Source organism: Hydra vulgaris, chromosome 01, assembly GCF_038396675.1.
Source record: "Hydra vulgaris chromosome 01, alternate assembly HydraT2T_AEP".
In the NCBI taxonomy this organism is placed as follows: Eukaryota; Metazoa; Cnidaria; class Hydrozoa; order Anthoathecata; family Hydridae; genus Hydra; species Hydra vulgaris.
The window spans coordinates 14,448,182-14,472,500 of NC_088920.1; the positions used below are offsets into that span (position 1 = coordinate 14,448,182).

Genomic DNA, 24,319 nt, shown 5'->3' on the forward strand with positions numbered 1-24,319 from the left:
GTTGCTTTATATACTTTAAGCGCAAAATGTCATTTTTACTTCCAAAAAAGCTTTTAAAACATATAAATTTAAAAGGGGGTTAAATTAAAACTTTTGAAAAAAATTTAAAGAAAAGCATTACAGATTCAAACAAATTTTTTAAAATTGATAACTTTGTTAATTAATATTATCTAATTGAAGAATTATTTAAATATATTTAATAAAAGTTATATTTCATTTACATAATACCAAAAAATCAAACACCCCAGTTTAAACAAATCGTTATCGTAAAAAATAGCCACCAGATATTATTTATCTATTCATTTGTCCACATTCTAAGGTTCTTTTCATATTTGATTGTAACATTTTGAAATATCAATTTCAATGCTGACGGAAACCAGCTAAGTTTATTGCGCAAGGTTAATAGTAATTAATTTTGATAAGGTTTAGAAAAAATGGCGAATATTAGCGTTTATATTGAGATTCTTTTAAACTTTAACGTCGAATTAGAGCACTTTCCGTTGATTTTCAGACCTATGTTTTTATACGATTCTTAATCAGCATAAAATTCTCTATCATAATCAATCATAAAAAAAAAGGGGGGGGGGGAGAAACTGCATTAGCGCCGTCATGAGTTTTGGTAGTAAAACGAATTATTAATAAATATCTAGCATATATTAAAGTATGTAATCAAAGAATATAGCTGGCAGAGGAGAGTTATGATTTTCTGTTTTATAATCATCTTCCGCCACCATTTTCAGACATCAGCAATTTAAAAAAAATCGGGCTTTATCTTAACCATCATAAATATTAACTCATATAATCTAGTGTTTTTTATTTCATACATTTTATGTAAAGCAAAATGTTAAAAACATAGGATTTAATTAAGTAAATAAATACTGAACATTTTTTCAAATATACATACTTTAAAAGTATTGATTTTACATTTGTATAGCATGAAACACCACCAATTTTGGAAAGCTGAGTTCTCTAAAAAAAATATTTAATTATACAATAAATGCGTATAAATATCTAAGTAAACATATAAATTGAATGTGCAAAACATAGTAATCCAATATGGTATTTTGGCAACCCATTATGTTTAAAATTCCTTATTGTAGAAAGATAGATCCATGAAAAATCTATAACATAAGTGCGAAATTACGTACCATTTTGTATTACTTAATTATACTAAAACCTACCAAACGAGTGCGTTGATAAATATTATTCAACCCCTCGTCAATCTTACTAAAACCTTCCAAATCTGACATTGTTTGTCCCTGTTAGTACTTTGTACACACCTGTTATTGTTTGCTTCTTTTTGTACTCAATAAAACCTTCCAAATCTGACATTGTTTGTCCCTGTTGGTACATATGGTGTGTTTTGCGGAGGCCACATGTGGAGCCCTTTGTTACGGCTTAGGGTTTGTTAGTAGTAATGAGGCAATTGCTTGGGCTAATAAACAGTGTTCTGAGTACTATCTATGCTTTGAGTCAAGTTCTTCATTATAATTTAAAAATGAATAAAGTACCAAAAACTATAAAACACAAAAAACCATCATCATCACCAAGTTCTCTCAACCTATCATTCACTAATATTCGTGGTCTTCAAAGTAACTTTTGTTTTGTTGAGTCTTATCTCTTGCAAAATTCACCAGACCTACTTGCACCTGACAACCCAAATCATTTACCGGTCAAGTTTCACTCTCCTCCATAGTATTCCTCACTCTGTGCTGCTGCGATAGCCAATCGAAACCGTTACTTCCATATTTATCAGCAAAACAACAAAACTCTCCAGAAAACAGACGTCTGTTTATTACTGCTAGAAACAATTGTAAAAAAGTATTTTCTGACGCCAAAACCCGCTATTCTTAGGTCATGAAACCTCGATATCATCTCAAAAATAAGGCTCTCGTGACTTCTGCAGAAACTTTAATAGTAATAATAACAAGGACAAATCTTTAATTCCACCTCTCTTGTATGGTTAAGACTTTGTCACCTCACCTAAAGACTTTAATTTAGCTAAAAACTTTTCATTAATATTATCTTTTGATTTCACTAGTTGCGTTCTTCCGGATATTGCCAACAAACAGGTTGTCTTGACATTCATATCACTCCAGCTTCTGTATCTAAAGTGTTTCCTACCTAGACTCTTCACAGCTTGTGACCCGGACAACATACCATTTATTGTCTTGCAGAAGTGTTCTCCTGAGCTGTCGTATATACTCTCAAAACTATTCAACAAGTGCTTGTCAGAGTCGTGTTTTCCAGCTTGTTGGAAAGCGGTATCTGTTATTCCTATCTTTAAAAAATCTGGAGAATGATCTGATCCGTCTAACTACGGCCCCATAAGTCTTTTTCCTATCTTAAGCAAGGTTTTGGAATCTTAAACTAACAAACACCTAATTTCTCATCTTGAATATAATAACTTACTTACTGACCATCAATATGGATTTCGATATTCTCGTTCTACAGCTGTTTGCTAACAGTAATAACTGATAGGTTTTATCTTGCATTAGAAAAAGGTGGAGAAGGTAAGGCCATCGCTCTTGACATTTCAAAAGCTTTTGATAAAGTTTGGCATGTTGGTCTTCTCCATAAGCTTTCTTCTTATGGTGTATCTGGCAACATCTTAAAGATTATTGAATCCTTTCTTTCCAATTGTAGTATAAAAATTGTCCTCGATAGACAGCATTCTTCTTTTGATTCTGTAACTTCAGGGGTTCCTCAAGGTTCTATTCTTGGCCCGATACTCTTTTTAATTTACATTAACAACCTTCCAGATATTCTTACCTCTACGGTGGCATTGTTTGCTGATGGTACTACCATTTATTTTTGTTGTGATAAAAAACCAACACCCTCTGTTTGCTTAGAGGGGGCATTTGAGCTTAAAAAGGATCTTGCTTGTGCTTCAGCATGGGGCTTACAGTGGCTGGTGAACTTCAATACAGATAAAACCCAATTTTTTTCAGGCAATTGTTATCGCAATAATTTAGATCTTCCTATATTTATGAACGGTGATGTACTCGATGGGTCATCTACTCTTCATCTTCTAGGATTAACTCTTTCTTCCAATCTTTCTTTGAAACCATATATTAAATCAGTTGCAAAATTAGCATCTGCTAAGGATGTATCTCTTTATCGAGCTCGTCACTTTCTTACTTCGGATTCTATTCTCTATCTCTATAATTCTCAAATCCGGCCTTGTATGGACTACCGTTGCCATATTTGGGGCGGTTCTTCTAATGATGCCTTTTTTCTTTTAGACAAGGTGCAAAAATGCATTGTAAACATAGTTGGACCTGCTCTTGCAGCCAACCTCCAATTATTAACACATCGTCGTAATGTTGCTTCTCTTTCTCTTTTCTACATATACTATAATTGGCACTGCTCTAAAGAGCAGTGCCAATTATAGCTATCGTCTCTTGTGCCATCTACTATATTATATTCTCGTGTTACTCGTCATTCAATAAAGTCTTATCTTTTTTCTGTGACTTTTCCTTAGTGCTCCAAAAACGCTTATTCGTCTAGTTTTTTTCCTTAAACATCAGCTCTTTGGAATTCGCTTCCTTCATCTTGCTTTCCTGATTCATATAATTTGCAATCCTTTAAGTCGCCTGCCAATCGTTATCTTGCTCTACAATCTTCATCTTTTCTCTTTAAATAACTTCCAACTTTAATTAGTGGCTGCTAGCAGCCTTATTGGAAGCGAATATGTTTAGAAAAAAAATAAATATTTGATTTATAAAATAAGTCAAATTAGACAATTCATTTATTTCACCCTGGTTCTTTATTTCTTCTAAAATCACTTGTAACTTGTAGAGAACCTTATACTGAAATCCTGTAAAATTTAAAAAAGAAATTTTTAAAAAACCCAAAAACTTATCTTTATAGCAATATAAAAGATGAAATCTGGCATAATTTTAAGTAAATTTTATTGTAAATTATTCGATACTTGCTTCTGTTAATCGAAACTTGTTTAATGAAATATTTGAAGTACTAATACTTTTTTGTTCATAGGTTTTTGATGCAGATGAAGTTGAAATAAATGGAGAAATAGGCTGTGATGAGAACGATGGTTTTAAAATTCGTCGCGGTTTTATCGATTTTAACGGTTGCCAATGGATTGGGGGTAAAATGATAGGAGAAATCTCTTTTCTTTTATTTTGGGAGAAACATGAAGATGTAAATAATGAGGATTGTGACTCATTTGATAATACATTAGAAAAAGAATGAAATGAAGTGAAGGGAGATTTAAATGGTAGCTAAAATTGTGATTGCGTCATAGAAGATTTTCTCTTTACAGCTATTGAATCTAAAATGTATAAATATAAGGTAAATAGTAATATAAAATATAAAGTAAAAATGTATCTATTGAATCTAAAATATATAAATATAAGGTAATTAGTAATATAAAATATAAAGTAAGATGTATCTATCAAATAAAAAAACTTGCGTTTGTGTTTGGTTTGTGTGCGTTTGTGTGCGTTTGTGTTTGCAAATCTTCATTTTCTTTAATTTTTTTTGTCAAATTTAAAAGTTAATTATCAAACCAAAGACGTGATGTCTTTGGTTTGATATATAACTTTCATGTCGATAAATTCGATAATATGTTGCTCAACGATGTGTACCTTAAAAAGAAAATGTATCCCTTAGATTTTTATAGCTCGTAGAGAACTTCTCTAAATCTTTAACATATTTGGAGCTTAATGATTTTTAAAAACAACTATGGACTATTTTTTCAAAATCTCCAAGTACCTTAATATATTTGGCAGCGGAAACTCCGAGACTAGACTCTTGAAAAAACAGTTCAAAGCTGTTTTTGTTTTTAAGTAATTTATTGCAAGCATTGCCTACCAAATGATGCTGCCCTTGGTAGGACACTCTACAGATGTTTATTTTAGACAGATATTGGTTGACAAACTATAACCTACACTCCTTGTTTTCAAATAAATTTTTTCAATCTCTTTTAAAATTTTGTCTACAACACCTAGCAGTATAGACAAATGTAGACAAGGAATTTTTACAAATTCTAGTAATTTTTTTTTTTTTTTGTTGCCTTAAATAAAGGAAGATTAACATTTTTTATGTACTTTTTTGCTTTTTTTAAATTGCACCATCAGCCATCCATTGGTCGTACAATCTAAACAAAGACTCTAGAGTATAATGATCTGCTTTTTGAAAGTCAGGAGATTACGTGATGCAATACGGACAAGGGTGCTTTGATGTTGCAGTTTGTTTTCCAACTATGTAAAGCAAAACCTTTAGATCTGCAGATACTGTGTAATCTAAGGATGAAATGTTTACCTAACCAAAATTAACCGCAAATTATGGTCTTTTTGTTCAATAAAGGCGAAATGGCCTATAAAATAGTTTTGTGGACGCTAGAATCTTTAAAATCTTTGTGCGCATATCCATCACACTTGCTCAGTTTCTGTGGAATTTATTATTTTTAAACTCTTGTTTTAGGGTTATTGGCAGTGTAACTTTTAGGAATCCCTGCCTTCCATCTACACCTAATTTGATATCAACATCATTTGTTCCACGAATTCTGTGATGAAGTACCTTGGCTACAAGCTCTTCAATGTCATTGCAATACACAATAGGAGTATCTTTTTCTACCAACTATACATTCATAAAAAAATAAAATGAATGATACAAATCGCAATCTAGCTATAAAAAATTTATTTTGAAAATTGTTTACTTACCTCTTCGCTTTCATTTAATTCTAATAGCAATGGGAATTTATCACAATTGAATACTTTTCCAATCATTTCGTTGTACTCAATCAATTTAATATTGAAACAAGATTCCACACATTTCCGTCCTGCCTCACTTCTCAGAAATCGTGCAACTTCAGTCATGTTGTGATTACTTAGAAATTATCATGAAGTTATTACAAAAATTGGCTTTAAACTTATAACAAATTTATTTTCAAAAGTATTTTTTAGAAACAAAAGCTCACCTGCAAAGTAGTTTTAATTGAAGTTAGTTCAATTTATCTAAAGAAAAGAAAGGTTTCTTAACCTCAGTCTTTCCGAAAGAGACAGTAAGTTGCATCGATCCAAAATTTTTTAAAGCTAAGGTGTTCCCTGAGCCATTTGTGCTGAGCTCTTTGATAGATCTGAACAGAACTTTTCCTTGCGTTGTTATGGATGTTGATTTTACAATGGCAGTCAAATTTCTTTGTCTTTCTATTTTCGTACAGATTGTGGAATTCCTTGTCCCACTTGGGCATAGCAATCTTGACAAATTAGTTTTTCTGCAGGTTTGTTTAAAACATCTTCAGCGCCTTGATAAACACGTTTTCCTGACACACATTCAACCATAGGGGTCAACATTTTTTCCATTTTTAATTTGCGTCCATTTTCACAAATAAAACATTCAAATTTTTTCCCTCTAGAAACTCTGGTATTCAGGTCTAAATTTTATAGCATATGTATAGCAACTATAATGACTAAAATAGAGAAACTAAATTTTAAATGAAGTAAATTAAATATCAATATAGTTATAATTACCTTCATAACACGGCCGCATAGTGAACTAAGGTTCAGTCCCTGCAAGCCTTTTATGACATTTTGAGCAAAGCATGGTATGAAGGTCAGGGTTATCCGCTGAATAACCTTTCCAGAATATAGTTTAAATAAGGTTTGAGTGCCATTTTTCTTTTTATTTAGATTTAAATAAGTTGTTTCACCATTATTTATATGTCTTAAATCTCTACCTTTCCTGAAGAAGCAAATGCAAAAATTTTTTACGAAATCACTATGTTCTTCTGCATGTTTAGGTATTTTAAATAAATGCTTCAAATAAAAACTTCTGATATGGATTGATAATATTGGCATGATATATCGGTCATATCAATTAAATGTCAATATAATGGCTATAAACATATGTCAATATAATGGCTATAAACATGCTTGCAGTTCCTATATCAACGTGTGCAAGGAGTTATTATGCAACTGCTAACAATTAGCAACTGCAAGCTTTTACTATTTGTTAACAATTATAGGTTGCTTTGCTTTGCTTTTATTTCACTAAAAATGTAAACAGAAAGTTATAAAAATTATTTATCCGTCTCTAAATTTCAATGTTAAACAAATATTTTTAAAAACATTAAAAAAAAAATTGAAAAATTTCATGGAGTAACTCGTGACGGTTTGCTAATCAAAGGAACCGCAGCATTTTCAAAAATGCCATTATAAAACATTTTAACATTATTATTGACGTGGTATTAAAAGCAATTTAAATTCAGATCACCCAATAAGTAGATAAATTTGTTTTCGTGGTTAAATTTTTTAATACCGTCATTACATAAAAACGAATAAAACTTTTTAATTTCACCTGACTGTGGGCGATAACAACAACTCAGAATTTTATTGTTTATTTTATTGGTTATAATTTCCATTGTTAAAACCTCTTTATCAGCATCAGTGATGCTTGTGTCATGCAGGGTAAAATATCGTAAGTTATTTTTTACATAAATAAGAACGCCTCCACCACGCTTATTAGTTTTTCGTGCCAATAAAATTATATTAAAACATGGCAGTTCAAAACAATTTACATCATTTCATCATCCAAACTGCACCAAGTTTCTGTTGAGCAAATAATATTAAAAAGATTACAAGTTCCTTCAATAAAATTAAAAAAGGTTTCAAAATTTTTTTTTAAATTTCGAATATTACTGTGAATTGTTTTATATTACTTAGATCAAGAAACTCTTTAATTTCATGGGTACAAAAGTAGTTACATTTATTTTGCAAAGCATCAGAATTAGTAAAATAATTAATAAAACATTATTAGCTCAAAAAAAGTTATAAAAACTAGACTCAAATTTTAAGGTATCGTTAGAATCCATTTAATTTTTGTTTTTTTATATTTGGAATGAGATCAAAGAGTTTCTCTTATATATTCCGTGTGAATAATTTAGTTTACTTAACTTTAGCGGACTTACCCTTATATCTTTTGACCTTAAATCTTTTGACTCATTTAGGAGTTTTTTTCGCAATTTCAGCGAATGATCACTATAATCTTTATGTATATAAACCATTTGAGTCCATAATTTCATCGTCGTGTATTTCCTTAATATCGTGGCTTTGTCTTTATAGTTAAGAAATCTGACTACGACCGACCTGGTTTTTTTTATTGGTCAGGTAATTTTTTTCCAATTCGCTGCGCTCTTTCAATTTCAAAGTTTCCGTGAAGCTGAAGTTTATTATTTAAAAACTCCCTTACTCTATTTTCACTATCTTCCCAAGTTTCATTTTCAATTTCTTCAATCCCACAAAATCTTAAGATGTTGCCTCGGCTTTTGTCTTTAAGTTCAGCCTATTTGTGAACTATATTAGTATTTGAATATTCATTTATCAATAATGTTTTTGATGTTTGATGATCAGCAATAATTTTATCAGAGTCATTACTCACAAATTCAAGAGCTTTATTAAGTTTGCCTAAATTCTTATTTAGTTCCTTATTCTCGTCAATTATTGAATTTAATTTGTTTTCAAGCCTTTCAATTCTACCATTAAACATCTTCATAATAGTATTTTCATGAATTTTTAGAATATCTTTTAATTGTGCAGATGTAAAGTTTTTAATAGCCATTTTCAATTTTTTTTTTTAGATAACCAGTAAGTAAAAAAAAAATGCGTCCATTCGTGGTGAATGCTAATAGCTATTGCTAACAGAATGTTGATTGCTTAGTCGTAACTTTGACTGCTTTGTCATAACTTTGACTGCTTTGTTGTTACTTTGACTGCTTTGTTATAACCTTTAGAACGCGATATCCTAGAAATTAGTTCTGCTTTCACGGTTTAACGCTTTTGCAAATTGCTGGTAGCGAAAAGAACCCATTTTAGTATTTCCAAATCAATACAACAAGGCCATGCAACCCTATGTCCTTTAATTTTCTTTATATTTTTACCATAGTTGGTACATTATAAAGTAAGATAAATCCCAAACATTCAACGTCTAACTCCCAAAGGTTTGTGAATATTATTATTGTTTCAGTCAGAAATGATTTTTTCGCACATTTTCCTTTAAACATTGTATGTTTGAAGAACAATGTGTGAAAAGATCATTTCTGCAAAATACATAGTTTAAAAATTCAATGAAAAATATTACAAAAAAAGCAAATATAGCATATTTCGCTTCTTGTAGTATTCAAAATAAATAAAAATGATGCATACTTAAATTGATATACAATTTTTTACCATATATCCATTAAAAAAATATTGATTTACAAATATATACTTATTAATTTTGTTAAATTTTTTTTTTGAAAGTTCGTATTTGTCTGATATTATTGTTGATGCACTTAATAATGTTATTACACTGGTGAATGGTATCCAACAATAATTATACCTTTTCGGCCAGAAAAACTGTTCAGATGGACTGTGTAGATGGATAAACTTCAATTTTATATCATTATATTCATTATCTTTTTCTTCGACTACTGTAATCCACCAAAACAAGTCATATGTATATGCTAATATTCGTACTTCTGCATCTGCTCAAAATTTATTAAACTTAAATTTTGGTAACTTGATTTTATAGTTATATTAATAGATTTTGGATTTATATTACGACTAGTTTTTTTAAATAACATAGATGTTTTCGATATTGGTATGCAATTGTGAAATCCTCGAGTTCCTGGTATTGTCTCTCTTCTCGAATCATTTATTTTGTGTAGCTCTAACATTAACCATAGTTTCTTTATCAAATTTGAAGAACTTTAGTGTGAGTATTTTTTGAGTGCAAAATTCAAACATTGCATCGATTGTAAGTATTTGATTTTTCTTTGGACGTTGCAAATTTATCTTGCTGTTGTTCGTTTTACTGTACCACCTATTGCATCACAAGAAAATTTGCCATGACTGGTTGCAAAAAATATCCATTTAGCTTCCAATAAAAAATTTTCTGAGTGACGGCAAAGATTTAGAAAATTTTAATAACTTTTATACTGTCCTCCACATCCATCAGAAAAGTGATACAGTTTGAAAATTATAGGAAGGGTTCCTTTGATATAATTACATAAAATAGCTTAAACTTGAAAGACAAAACAGGTATTGTGTATCATATCGTCAGACATAAAACAAAATGATACATGTAAAATAATGCCATTTACTTTATAGTATATAACAACTGGGTGAAGGGTGCATCCAAGTTTACACCAATGATAACTTTGGATCTCACCTTGCACAACAAGTTCATAATTTTCTGAAAAGTCACAAATTACGATGCACTCTATTTCATTCAATTTGAGTTTTAAATCTTTAAGAAACTTTGTTTGGCATTTAGAAATGTACGAGTAAGCAGTTATTTTATAGAGTTAGTAGTTCATTAATACACTTAACTACTAACTCTATAAAAGTTTCAACAGTTTCAGTTTGTGTGATGAGTTGGGTCCTGTCATCACCTTGCCATTGATTAAAACTTAACTCGTCATCAAAATCAAGTTCTTCAAGCTCTTTAAGAGGAAATAGCTGTAAGGCATCTGTTCCTGGGCAACTCAATCATCTAAGAACTCATTTTTTGAAATGTCACAATGTCACTCATTTTTTGAAATGTCACAAACCGCCTAAAAAACAAGTTTATGATAGTTTACTATTATATTTTCTATTAAATAATTATAATAATAACTAAAACTTAAAAATAAATATTAGGGTATTTATGTTCCCAGTACAAAACATCCTTAAATGGCATAAGTTTGAACATTCAAAGGTTTGGAGTGTGGAACTTACCTGGAAGTTATTCTCAAACTCAAACACCAAAAAATCGTGGTCCGCCCCTGCAAATATATATACATTTTTAGTACAAAAGTAAAATATTTACAAAACTATGTATTTGGCAGAAATGACTTTTTAACAAAAAGTTCTTTAAACAAGCAATGATCTAATTTGAAATTTTAAGCTTAAAAAATTTACCGCACACCTAAAAAATTTACTGGGGCAGGTGTCCATTATTTTAATATTTTTAATAGATATTTTGGTATTTTGTAATTACAAAATGAGTTTTTTATTTACATATTCAAGTTCTTCATCTTGAGATTAACTAAGTCACTTAATTTTAGAAATCACATGTTTAAAGACTTTTATAAGGTTTATAAGGAGAAATGTAAATAAAAAAATGGCGGTAAATGACCAAAACAATAATAGTAGCTAAAATTAAAATAACTATTACTCACGAACCGTTAGGAGTTAGACCTTGAAATTTTGGGATTTATCTTATTTTATAATGTATTAACTATGGTAAAAATATAAAGAAAATCCAAGGATATAGGGTTGCATTGAAAAAAAAAAATTGGTGGCTTTGACGTGGAATTATTCATTTGTTTATGCATTTAAAGACATAGATAAAGTAAAAGATAATGGAATTTGTCTATATGAAAAGTTGCTAATTTTTATTTGTAAAAATGTTATTACTTGAAGAGCAAGTTGCTAATATCTACCTTCACACAATGAAGTTGCAAATGTATTTTGTGAAGATGATGGTGCTTCAGCTGCTTCCATGAAAGTTGTTATTTACTTATGTCGTCATCATTTAAAAACTTTAACGAGTACGTCAGGCAATTTACATATCGTGGGTATACTGGCAAAAGACGTTACGTCGAAAATTGGCAGTTTTGACTTGATGATGCGGTATTGTAAAGTTTACAACGCTCTTCGAACTGGCAAAAGTCGAATGGAACATCTTTCTCTCTGATTTTAAAAATACATTTAACATTTATTTATTAAACTGGTATTTTATTCAGGCTAAAAAGGTTTAAATTACCTAATATTTTCCAAAGAGGTAACGTTTATTGCAAATTTTTTGACGTTATATTGTTTCACTTGCAATTTTTTCCTAGAGGTTGACGTAATTAAATGGTGCAAATCTCGGAACATGCAACACTTATTAGAAATTTTGTTAAACTCAAATTTGAAATTATGATAAATCTCAATTTTGCGATTACAGACGTTTAATAAGACAAATCAGAGGGTAAAGAAAGAACATACAAAAAGTGCACATACATTGACTGACTAAACTAGGTAGAACATACAGAAAGCGTACATAAACTGACTGGGTTAAACAATTAAGGAGTGCATATAAATTAACTAGCGGAAATTGATTAAGTAAGTAACGCCGCGAAGTCGATCCAGGATTTTCGTTGGGTGAAACAAAAAAAAATTTCTTATCCGGTCTTTTATATTACTTTTTTATTTAGCCATAAAATATTATTTTATAAAAATAAACATTAGATAGGAAATAATAACATTAAATTAAAATAATTAAACTATATAGGAAAAACTACAAACGACCAAGCAATTGTGTAACTCTCACATTTCCATAATCAAGAGGTCTCTTTTGAGATACAAACTAAAAACAAGCGTTTTTGGGTGTCTCAATACCAAAAAATATATTCTTACTTTAAAATTCATTTCGTGCTAAGTTCAGGGTAGTACTGAAAACATTAAAATGGTGGAAGAATAACAACAAAAACAACAAAATTGTTTAAAAACTACAAAATTTAAAAAATATGGTTCAAATTTTTAAGAAACAATAACAACCATACAAGTTTTAAAAAAAAACTTATGTAGTATCAAAAAATGTATGTAAAATAGCCCACGGTCATAAAAAATATAAAAGAAAAATTAATATTATATAAACTGCTATACTTCAAGAAATACAAGATATAAAATTTCAGGAGATTTTTTCAAATTATAAACTTACTTTTAGTATATATAAAAAAAAAAAAGGAGTTAATTTAAAGTAACAATTTATATAAATACACAGAGATTAAATCTCCTTTTCTCAAAGTTTTAAAAGAATTTTTTTTTTCTTTCTCAAAGTTCTCAAAGGAAGCAAAAACTTTATCTCCTCTGAAAGTAAACATCTCCAGATAAAGTACAGTAAGCAATATTACAAATGCTTGCTTTCAATCTATTAGGATCCACTGCTAGCTTGCTTGCGTTTGTCGAAATCCAATTGCCCATCTCACCGTTAAGTCGAAATAAGATATTCATAAGTGATATTTGTTCGTTTGTTTCTAATAAATTATTGATAATACGACAAAGAGTTTGAAAGTAAACTGTTCCAATTATAGTGCGACACGCAATATGATCTAAAATAAAATTTAGTCTAACATTAAAGTGTTAGAAGTAAATATAAGTTCAGTGGTATTTAATATTTTTTAGAAATCCAACATTAAAACCTCACAGGACTTTATAAATATTTAAGACTTTTCACTAAGTTTTTTTGTGGTACAAACTCTTACTTTGTTTTTGTTGAGTGTTTGTTTAGTAAATCCTGAAAAAAATCATTTTACTATGAAATAAGAGTTACATATATAAGTACCAATGGTATTTTATGTAATTAGATTAATAGCGTCAATTACATATGTTTCACTTGATAACCCTTTAAGACAAAACGCCGTAATAATTCGGAGGGACTTTTTATGCGTTAAGCATAAAAAGATAAACACAATTTGCGTTTATAAAAATAAAAAATATGGCTGCTAAACGACGTTCAATTTCTGTTCAAGATGTTGTAAATTTTGTTTTGGAAGAAGACTCTGATGTTTCTTTGTTAAAAGAAACCATGTCTGGCAATAAAATAGAGTTTTTAATTGAATCAAAAACATTTTGCAGTGATAGTCTATTGTGGTACTATTCAAAAGACCAAAATGCGTTTGTCCTATACTAAAAGCAAACTGTTTGGAACACCAGGCTTCAAAAGTATTCTATCACAAAATAAATTAGTTTAACTGGAGAGATTTCTTGAAGACATTTCTAGTTTTGTAGACAAGAGTTACACAAAAAATATAAAAAATAAATTCATTCAGAAGTACAGTGTTAATCGCTAGACAATGATGTTACCAATCAGGACGTGATATATACATAGATGAATCATTACTGCTGTGGAAAGGGTGGCTTAGATTTGAGCACTCAATACGATCAAAAAAGTGAACACTGGTATTTGGTATAACAATGTTTTGGCATGTGGTAAAACAGAATATGTCTGGAATTAATGTACTTACCTTGGTGCTGGCACAGCAATTTCAAATCAATACAAATATCTAGCCACTGATGTAGTAACATCATTAATTGAGGAACTTTTAGATGTAGGACAGTGCATACACCTTGACAATTGTTACACCTCATTGAAAGTGTGTAATTATTTAGTTCAAATAGAAACTGACTTCGTAGGAACATTAAGAAGCAACAGAAAATAACTACCAAATGATGTCATTAATGCAAAATTGAAATTCTTCTTGATTCTTCTTGATGAACCTACTGATGGTGAAACACAGTGTTAAAGTAATCAAAAATTAGATAAGTGTTTTTACTAATTTATTATTGCTCTGTTCTTTGAGAACATTGAGCACTCTATTTGTAGAATACACTAACATAATTTATAATTTATATATATATATATATATATATATATATATATATATATATATATATATATATATATATATATATACACATATATTTGTGTGTGTATATATATATATATATAAATATATATATATATATATATATATATATATATATATATATATATATATATATATATATATATATATATGTAGAATACACTAACATAATTTATAATTTATATATATATATATATATATATATATATATATATATATATATATATATATATAAATATATATATATATATATATATATATATATATATATATATATATATATATATATATATATATATATATATATATATATATATATATATATATATATATATATATATATATATATATATATATATATATATATAATCCGATATGATGCTTTCAGATTGGATCGCAATTCGAAAATTGGTTTTTCGAATTGGAATCCAAACCGATATTATTTTTATGGATTCAGAATAAAGAACGCTTTTGAAAAAAGATTAATTTTTATTTGTTTATAATATTCAATCAAATTTTGGTTTAGTTATAGACCATAAGTAAAATACTCCACCAACTTGTTTGTTAAAACATCATATAAGAAAAAGTGATCATGAGTTTATGATCACAAGCTTGTAAGTGGACTATTGAAAATGAAGATACTGCTTAAGAAAAAGATAACTGCAATACTAAAAAAGGTGATCTTGTTATAAATCCTTAAGGGTATGACTGGTTGTTGTAGCCCTTAATAGGTGTGTATTAATTAGGGCACTAATAAAATGACTGAAGCAAAGTGCTCCTTTTCAAAAATAAAAACTTTCTGTACAAAAACCTTGTCCCAATAAAACGTTTGTATTGAAATAGATGGACAGCAAAAACTAAAAAGCAAACAGTTAACTTTACCTATATCAATGTATCATAGCTTTTGCAGAAACTAGCGAAATATACGCAAATGAAGACTTTTTTTAGTGCAATCAATTAAATTTGAAAATAAAAGCGGGTTCAATACGATTTTACCTTGTTTAAATACATTTTATTTTCAGACTTTTTTTATGACTATAAAATATTTGAAATTATGTAAAAGTATGTAAAAATTATTATAATAAATTAAAATGTTTATCTTTATTCTTTAATTTTTTTTTGGTTGGGAAATGCATAAAACAATAAATTTTTATGCTTTTCTTAGTTCTTGAGCAATTAGGTTACTTAGTTACTAAAGTTAGTTACTTAGTTGCTGAAGCATTTACACTGTATGTAAAATTCCCACATTTTTTCTTTATTTAATTTTTGTTTTTTAGTTGAGCAAAATCATTTGGTGCACTTGTTATTATCTTTTCTTTTAAGTCTAATATAGTGCAAGATTTACTCCAATAATATAGTTTTTAAAATTTGAACTAAAAAAGTTAAAAGGTGTGAAATAAAATACCCAAGTTTATTGGGACAATATGAATTATTTTAATATTTGACATTTTATTAAACTTAATTTTGTTGTTTAGTTAAGTGTACATTCAAATACCATAATGTATTGCATACAAGGGAAAAGACGAATTAATAAAGTAACTTTTTGATTGATTTTATATATCTAACTCATGCATTTTAATAAGATTACAATTCAAGTCCTTTGTCGAATTAAAGTATACTATTGTGTTTGTCTTATTTTTGAAAATTAGAAGACAATGCTCTTTTTTCAAAAGTCAAACTTTTGAACAAGAACAAACTTTTGATAAATTTGGTATTTATCTTAAAAACCCTTATTTCTCATGCAGTATACTCTATGTTGCTTAATTTTTTAATAACATATTTTTTTAAATTGACAAACAATTACTACTAGGAATGCCATTTAATAAATGCTACGCAAGCATTTTTTTATAAATAATTAAACACAAACTTTGATACTGGAAACCTGTTGATGTTACTAAAAACCCAGTTGTTTTTACTAAAGGCCCAGTTGTTGTTAAATATTTGTAATTGATCAACTTTCTGATAGATTTTAAATAACTTTGAAAATATCAATTGCTAATAAAAATTTCATAAAATCTGTTTGCTTTTATATTATCACAAAACAGGTCGTTTAATCATTTTGATTTTTAGTTATTTTTTTAAGTTGATAAACATGCATTTGCAAGGTGTGTCATTAAACAAATATTGCTCAAATAAGGTTGTATTTTAAAATGATTCTTATTTCTATACTTTTATAATTTATTCATTCAAGTACTTTTATAATTCATATAATGTTGTTATGTGTGTTATTTGTTATGTATTTATATGTGTTAAAGTTATATAAATTTTGCAAGTTACTTCACCCAAATAATCTATGTTGCATATATATATATATTATATATACATATATATATATATATATATATATATATATATATATATATATATATATATATATATATATATATATATATATATATATAATATATATATATATATATATATATATATATATATATATATTTATATATATATATATATAAAACATTAAAGAAACAATAAAATATTTTTCAAGAAATCATATTCCAAATAGCAAGCTTTTACTGGCCCAACGTTTTAACATATGCAAATATATTCTGTTAGGCAAAATTTTTTTTAGCATAATATTTCAATTCTACAAATGGGTTTATCCCAAATAAGGTACTACAATGGACCAAGATTTAGCCAAAGTAGTATGGAACCAATATTTTGCTAAACAAATCTGGCGACGAAGCACCAATGAGTCAATATTCGGCCAAGATGCAGTGGGCCAGGCGGTGGACTTAAGTAAAAAAAAATACATTTAAAAAAATTGCATTATTATATACCATTTTATAGCTTAAACATTCAGGTTTTATAAAATGTATCTATATTTTTGTGTAATGCCATATGCTTTTTTATAATGCTATATGCTTCAAAGCAAATAAGAACTCATCATCATTTTTAAAATATTTACTGTAATGAGTAGTTTTTTATGTAATAAAAAATTACAAAAAAGTAAACAAACTTATAAATCTATGTTTTTGTGAATTTAAAGGTTTGTTTATTTACTAAAAATAGACTATAAGACGTTAACTTTTCAAAATTTTTTATTAGCGAATTCTTAAATTACAGAATCTACACCAAGCTGTTGAAGAGCAAAATAGCGACAAGGTGTTTACATATTCATGACCCATGTTTGACCTTAAATTGTTTTTAATATGCTTGAGTTGAGAGAATAAACATTCACCACTACAATTGTTTACCATTAAACAAAGACACATGCATAGTGCATATAAAACATTAGAAAAAGCAGCCACAAGCCAATTCTTACAGGGCCAACGTCGCCAGGGGTGCCGTGTGCCACATGCCTCACTTTTTTTCTAAAAGACCTTTTTATTAAAAAAATAATTTAGACATAAATGACTTTTTAAAAAAAACTTTTAATTGAAATTTTTTTTTTTTTTAAATTTTGATACAGAGGATACAAATCTAAACTGCTACGTCTTTACCGTCAGCAGATGCATGTTGCTCTCCTCAATAATTAATTATAAAGATCGATTTGCTCATGTCAAAACATAAATATATATAATAGGAATTCTTAATATTTATCAGCAAAATATTTTTAATATACTTTGTTTTATCTACTAATGTAAAACCAAAGCATTTCCTGTTTCTTTTCATAATGTATATATAACGATAATCTAATGATAATTACACTATATACTCCCATTGGACAACAAATCAACAGCATCATTCTTAATAACTGGAACATGGTTGACCTAGACTTACAACTACAGGACATATTTCCAAACGACTATCAGTACATACAAACTTAAAATCCATTGAAAACTTACCAATACACACTAGACACTAACAATAACAACTGTACAAAATTTTTTAGGAAAAGAAGCATGCTTTTCTGTTTGAACTCTGATACAGAACGGTGAGTTTAAAACTACTTCAACTTATTAACATTCATTAGATGTTTATGCGGATTAAGATTCTCATCAAACTTTACATTCCCTGAATATCACTGTTTATTTATAATTCTAAATTCAACTTTTATAACAACAACGAGTTGATAATTCATCTTTAAGAACACATTTTACATCCTCGTCACGATTTAAACCAAAAAGATAAAAATTACTATCAAATGGGTAAGCACAAGATAAAAATAAATATAACATAAGAAATAATAATCTAATTCGGCAACCTTTTTCTCTAACTAATTTTGGAAAGTCATGTATTTTATTTCAAGGAGCATTTCTTTGGAACAAAATAGTTTTGAAAAAGTTTAATTTTTCACATGAATGGAACTATCTTTTATTTAAGAAAAAACAAAAAGAAAATATTTGATCTTTTGAAGACATAATTTTTAATTCCTCTGGAAATGAATATGAAGCTTATTTCATGAGGTAGTATATAATAGTATATCTGATCCACATCATATGTGTTTATGAAATCAGTACTTATTAAAATATTTTTGTATTTAAATAAAAAATTTCAAGAATTTCTTTATACCAATTTTATTCCTCTACTCTTAAAAAATTTATGTTCTTGCTGATTATTTCTATGACATTTTTTTGTTTTTGGGTTTAATACTCACAAGTGGTTCTCAATGATAAGACAAAAAGGTCTTCTGTGAGTCTCCGTGTTCTTATTTCTGTTTTAATTTTTATAACTGTATATTTTGTTAAATTTTTTATTGTATAACAATTTTTATCTTAACTATGTTATTGTATAAATTTATTGAATTTTTTTTCAACAATAAACCTAAGGTGTTTGATCAAATAAATAATGCAACATTAAAAGCCAACTTGATGCTTGGTATTCTTAAATAAAAACTAATTATTGAAATCCAATTATGTTTTTAAAACTATACACTACAGATTAATGCCTGTTTGAGATTAACTCTCCAAGACAGAACCCCTATTTAGAGAAAGTTATTGAGAGACTAAAACAATTTAATGCAGAGCAACTATACTAATTCCCCAATTAAGTAAAATAAATTTGGGAATAACTACACATTCAGAAACACAAATAAGAGGTGATTTGATTTAATATTTCGAAATCTACATAAAGTTTAATGAAGTCAAGTTTTTAAGTTCAAAAACAACATCTACTAGTTTTTAAAATCGTTCTACAGGACACTTTTAAAACAATACACACAACCGTGCCATTTTCAGTGAAACTTAAAACAACTCAAACGAACATATTTATTTATCTAATAGATTTGCATTCCAATAGAACGCATAGCCTTCTTCTGTTGAGTCCCACCATTATAATAAAGTCGACTATAGCAGAGCCTTGGTAAATGTCCTTAGATTAGCTACCTACTTCTATTGTAGATTATATTTAAAAATAAATATACACACACATATATATATACATATATATATATATATATATATATATATATATATATATATATATATATATATATATATATATATATATATATATATATATATATATATATATATATATATCAAATTTTAAATTTAATTAAAATGAAAAAACGTATATAAGCAATGAATATAGTGTTAATATGTAACACTGAAACATATTAAGATTTAAGTTGGGGAAGATAAAACTAAAAATTTTTAATACAGGAATACTATATATATATATATATAAATATATATATATATATATATATATATTTATATGTATATATATATATATATATATATATATACAAATAAATATATAAATATATATATATATATAAACATATATATAAATATATATTAGTGCACGATTGTATTCGTCACAATTAGTTTATAATAAAACAATATTACTAAATTTAGGAAATATATTAAACAAATAGTTATAAACCTGGAGTAGTAGCAACCGAAAAGCAATAATCTGCATCCATTGGAAGCACAGATGCTTCAAGACTTTCTGGTTTGGAATCTAGTTCACCTAAAGATTTGGTATCAATTGAATCTTTGTATATTTTCAAATAGTTTTCACCTTGACAAGCTTGAATAAAAAAAATTTTTGGTATTTTCTTAAGAAAATTCTCAGGATTATCATTTATAGCTGATCGCATTTCTTTAAATGTAAGAAGTTCACCATCATTTCCAGCTACAGCTTCAAGACTGCCGTGCGATGAAATAAAACACACAAAACAACTAACATCTTTTTCATTTCCACAATTCCTAATAATCATGTCCATTTGACTTCTTGATTTATTTTCTTCTATTTTGACTATAAAATTTAATTTTGAAAATGTTGCAACTAAAGTCTGAACATCTACATCTGCGCCAAGTCGCGTGGTGCCATTTTTAAATGAACTATTGCATAAAATAACACACAATCCGCGTGAATTAGGATTGAAAGGATAAGTTGGAATGCCTAAAAAAACATATTTATAAGTCATATTTCAATAATATTTATATGACAATAATAAAAGAAAAAAATGAAGTTGGATACTAGAATGTATCAAAACTTAAAAACTGTTTGCAAGGTAAAAATGTTTTTGTAGCGTTTATTTTAAATTAAGAGAGGAAGTTATTGTTTACAACACTACTCTAAGTTGGTGACTTTTACATGAACTTTCTTATGTTAAACTTTATATGGTCATACTTTTATAACGCTAAATATATTTTACTATGCTATTTAAAATTTATTGATGAATATATAGTGGAAAATAGTTGTAATATAGTGGAAAATAGTCAAGTGGAAAATAGTATAAAAAATGTTTTATCAACTTGTTGCTCTCGTATTTGAAGGTGGGGTGGGGTGGGGGGTTTGGGGACAAAAATCTAGGGGCTTTTTTGTTTCCATTTTTTGCAAAGCATCTTTATATGACATTCGTATAAACATATAAATGTTTGGAGTTTGCTCCATGTCTGGAAGTTAGATCTCACTAAGACCAAAAAATGCTGGTGCCACTCTTGAATATAAGATATGAAAATTTCTGAATACTAATACTTGTTAAAAACAAGTTCTGCTAATAACATCTTTAAGCTGAAAACATATGGTGTTTTTGTTACAGGTATAAAACTGAGTTTTAGAGCTGTACCCTCATTAGAGGATAATAGAAAGAGTTGCCTAGTCATAAAAATAGAGACACAAGCAAAACCCATGCATTGAGTCAAGAAGATCCAGCATTTAACATCCTAAACTGGAAACAATGTATTACAAATACATCTGCGCCAGCCTAATAGATGAAGAAGAGGTGCGAGGCTGGTCAATAGATAGAATATGTTTACCCCTTAAACTTAAGTCTTTGCCTAGAAGGCCTTCTATAAGACAGTAGCCGGATGCGTTAAACATCTGCCCAAGATGAGTATTTTTATCGAGACACCATCTCTAGCTTTTACTCAACCAAGAGCCCCAAGACAGGGGGTGTTTTAAGTCAGAGATGGCATCTCCAAGCCTTTTCTAAAAAGGCGTATTCTACAAGCAACAGCAGGACATGAAGCAGGACGATGAAGTCATTCTTAAATAAAACTAGCTTGTTTATTAAAACCACAAACTGCTTATGTTTTAAAATTAAAAAAATTGAAATAGTCATTAAGAAAATTTTTATTAGGAAAAAAAAAAATTTATTTTATGAAGTATTGTGTTTGTGCTATTTTAAAAAAGACATATATTTTTTATATTTTTAGTGGTAAAAGCAGCACTTTTTTAAGGAAATATACGTATTTACTTTTTATGTTGTTAATGTTGTTTTGAAGGCAAGTTTAACTGAAGTTGATGTAAATTGTTGTTCATGCCCTTTAAAGCACTGACTATTAATAATAAATAAACTTTTTCATTGCAAGAAAAGAATACTTTTTAGTATGAATTTTAGTTAATCGTAATCAGCCAAATATGTGTCTTATGGTGGAAGTGTAATTATTGAATCGTGGGCTCTCAAATAAAATTGATACGATGTTATTGATTAGTAAAACACGGTCAAATTGTAATTAAGTACAAATAAATTTTTACTTAAATACTTATTTAACATTTGATGAATGAATAAGGGTTATGTAAGTTCAAAAAGGCACAAAACTTAACTCATGTATCGTTTATAGCGAACGTTTTGCAAACCTAAATAAACGATATGGCAACATTTCTTAAACGTTACTTGTTAGCTGGATATGTAATCCTGTGAATTCACATTTGTTCAAATCCATGCCATTGGAAGTTTTCCAGTAAAAGCAAAAGCCCCTCAAACAACAACAGTTTCACCACCAAAATTATGACTCATCTGAGTTTCTTCCTTTTTTTCAAAGGTCATACCAATAATATTGACAACCATCAGGACTATCTTATTTATTCAAAAAAAGTACATTTTCATTTTTTATTAATGTGTAAAAGTACGTTTTCAAAGCACTTTTTTTTAGGTTGGGTAGACGGTAAAGTTTTGAGATGGCTAAAAAAAGGGCTAAAATAATAGTTAAGGGAGCAGGTTGAACCTCAAGTTGATTGGTTTAACTTTTCAATTCTTAAAATTAAAGTTTTGCACAAAAGTTTGTGAGTTTGATAATATGTTTTATATGATTTAGAGAATAATACATTAAAAATGAAATAGATGTGACCCTATTTCTTTTTATCAGGATTAAATTTTTTTCATCACTAAAGAGAACTTAATGCTACTCTTCTTGTCAAAACTTGTGTTCTTTTGCAAATTGTAATACTGAATTTTTTATGACAAACAGTAAATTTTGGTTTTGGTTAAGGTTTTCCAAACCACGATTGATCTTTATGTAAAATTTGTTGCACACATTGAAGAGTTACAGGTAACTGTAAATCTGCACGAATTCGAGATGCAGTCATGTTACGAGCAGCTGCATGACATACAACAGCTCATTTAGTATGATTATTAATTTTATGTTTTGCACAACTTCCCTTATAAGCTCCATAATGAACGCCTATTTTAAAATAATTGTTAACTACTTTTAGAGATATTTTAATTTTCTTTGCAATTTCCTGATTAGATAAGCCTGTACCTTTATATGCTTTGAATAGACGTATTTCTTCATTTGTTAAATGCTTACTACGTCTGATTTTGCATTCGAGTATCCAAAACCAAATGTTTAAAGCTTTATGTGCACTGATTTCGCAGTCTTCCATATAAAATTATTTAACTGTACATAGAAATATGTATTTGTTACTTTAGTTTTTGAAAGATTAACTGTACCATAACATATATACTTTTAAGATCTCTAAATATCAAATATTTAGAGATCTTAAAACTGGATTATTTGACAAAAAACTTGATAAATTCAAATAAGATGAAAATATAGATAAGTTTAAATATAAGTTCAATTTTTGAACTTATATTTAAACATAATTATATCCAAATGCTTTATTATTTAGTTTTACATTAAATAATTAAACTAATATAACAATCAATATAATCATCATAATCATTGCAATCATCATTTTGATCATGTTTTTCAACATATTCATGATAATTCTTATCATTATAATTTTCTTTGTTTGTTTTCTTTACTTACCACTATTTAATTAAGAATTACCTGGATTCGGAGCACCATCTGAAAGCATTTTGACAAACCAACCTGGTTAAATAAACAGAGATATATTTTTAATTGTTATAACACTATTCAAAAACTCAAAGTATAAAAATAATATTAAAAGAAAATAATCTATTAAAAAATTAATAATATTAAAAGAAAATAATCTAATAACAAATTCACATCATAATTATTATCATCGCCATCGACAACTATAATTAAAATTTTATTTTTGATTAGTTTATTTGCAATTTTATCTTTTATATTTATTTTGAAATTTATGATTAAACTTTAATAAATAGTATTTTTGTAATTATCAAAATCGTCATCAAAATTTTCTGTAACAGAGAATATGATGAGGAAGTTGAATTAATAACCAAAAACACATCCACATCATCAACATGTTATTATAGTACATATTATATATTTACCACTTTTTGGTTCAAAATTTTTTCCGCTAGTGTCATTTGGTTGATTGGTAATATTGTTTTGTGAACTTAAAGACTTG

General features: G+C 27.9%; 2 protein-coding genes across 3 annotated transcripts in view; both read right to left on the bottom strand.

Moving 5' to 3' along the window:
* Positions 1-12,159: 12,159 nt before the first annotated feature.
* Positions 12,160-21,351, bottom strand: LOC136075130 (caspase-10-like). 2 transcript variants are annotated; one of them, XM_065787451.1, is made up of 2 exons: positions 20,177-21,351; positions 12,160-13,081 (listed from the first exon to the last, which is right to left on the bottom strand). In XM_065787451.1, the coding sequence occupies exons 1-2, from the start codon at positions 20,721-20,723 to the stop codon at positions 12,831-12,833; spliced, it is 798 nt and encodes a 265-aa protein (XP_065643523.1). In that variant the 5' UTR covers positions 20,724-21,351; the 3' UTR covers positions 12,160-12,830. The 2 variants fall into 2 exon arrangements, with proteins under 2 accessions (XP_065643523.1, XP_065643524.1); XM_065787452.1 differs by lacking the exon at positions 12,160-13,081 and adding an exon at positions 13,997-14,252.
* Positions 21,352-23,776: 2,425 nt separating this feature from the next.
* The window catches only part of LOC136075131 (uncharacterized), a 4,896-nt gene continuing 4,353 nt past the window's right edge, over positions 23,777-24,319 (bottom strand). The window contains exons 3-4 of the mRNA XM_065787453.1: positions 24,243-24,319; positions 23,777-23,856 (exon numbers count right to left, since the gene is read on the bottom strand). The exon at positions 24,243-24,319 is cut by the window's right edge and continues 13 nt beyond it. Coding sequence (XP_065643525.1) covers positions 23,804-23,856; positions 24,243-24,319 — 130 coding nt within the window. The 3' untranslated portion in view covers positions 23,777-23,803. The remainder of the gene's footprint in view (positions 23,857-24,242) is intronic.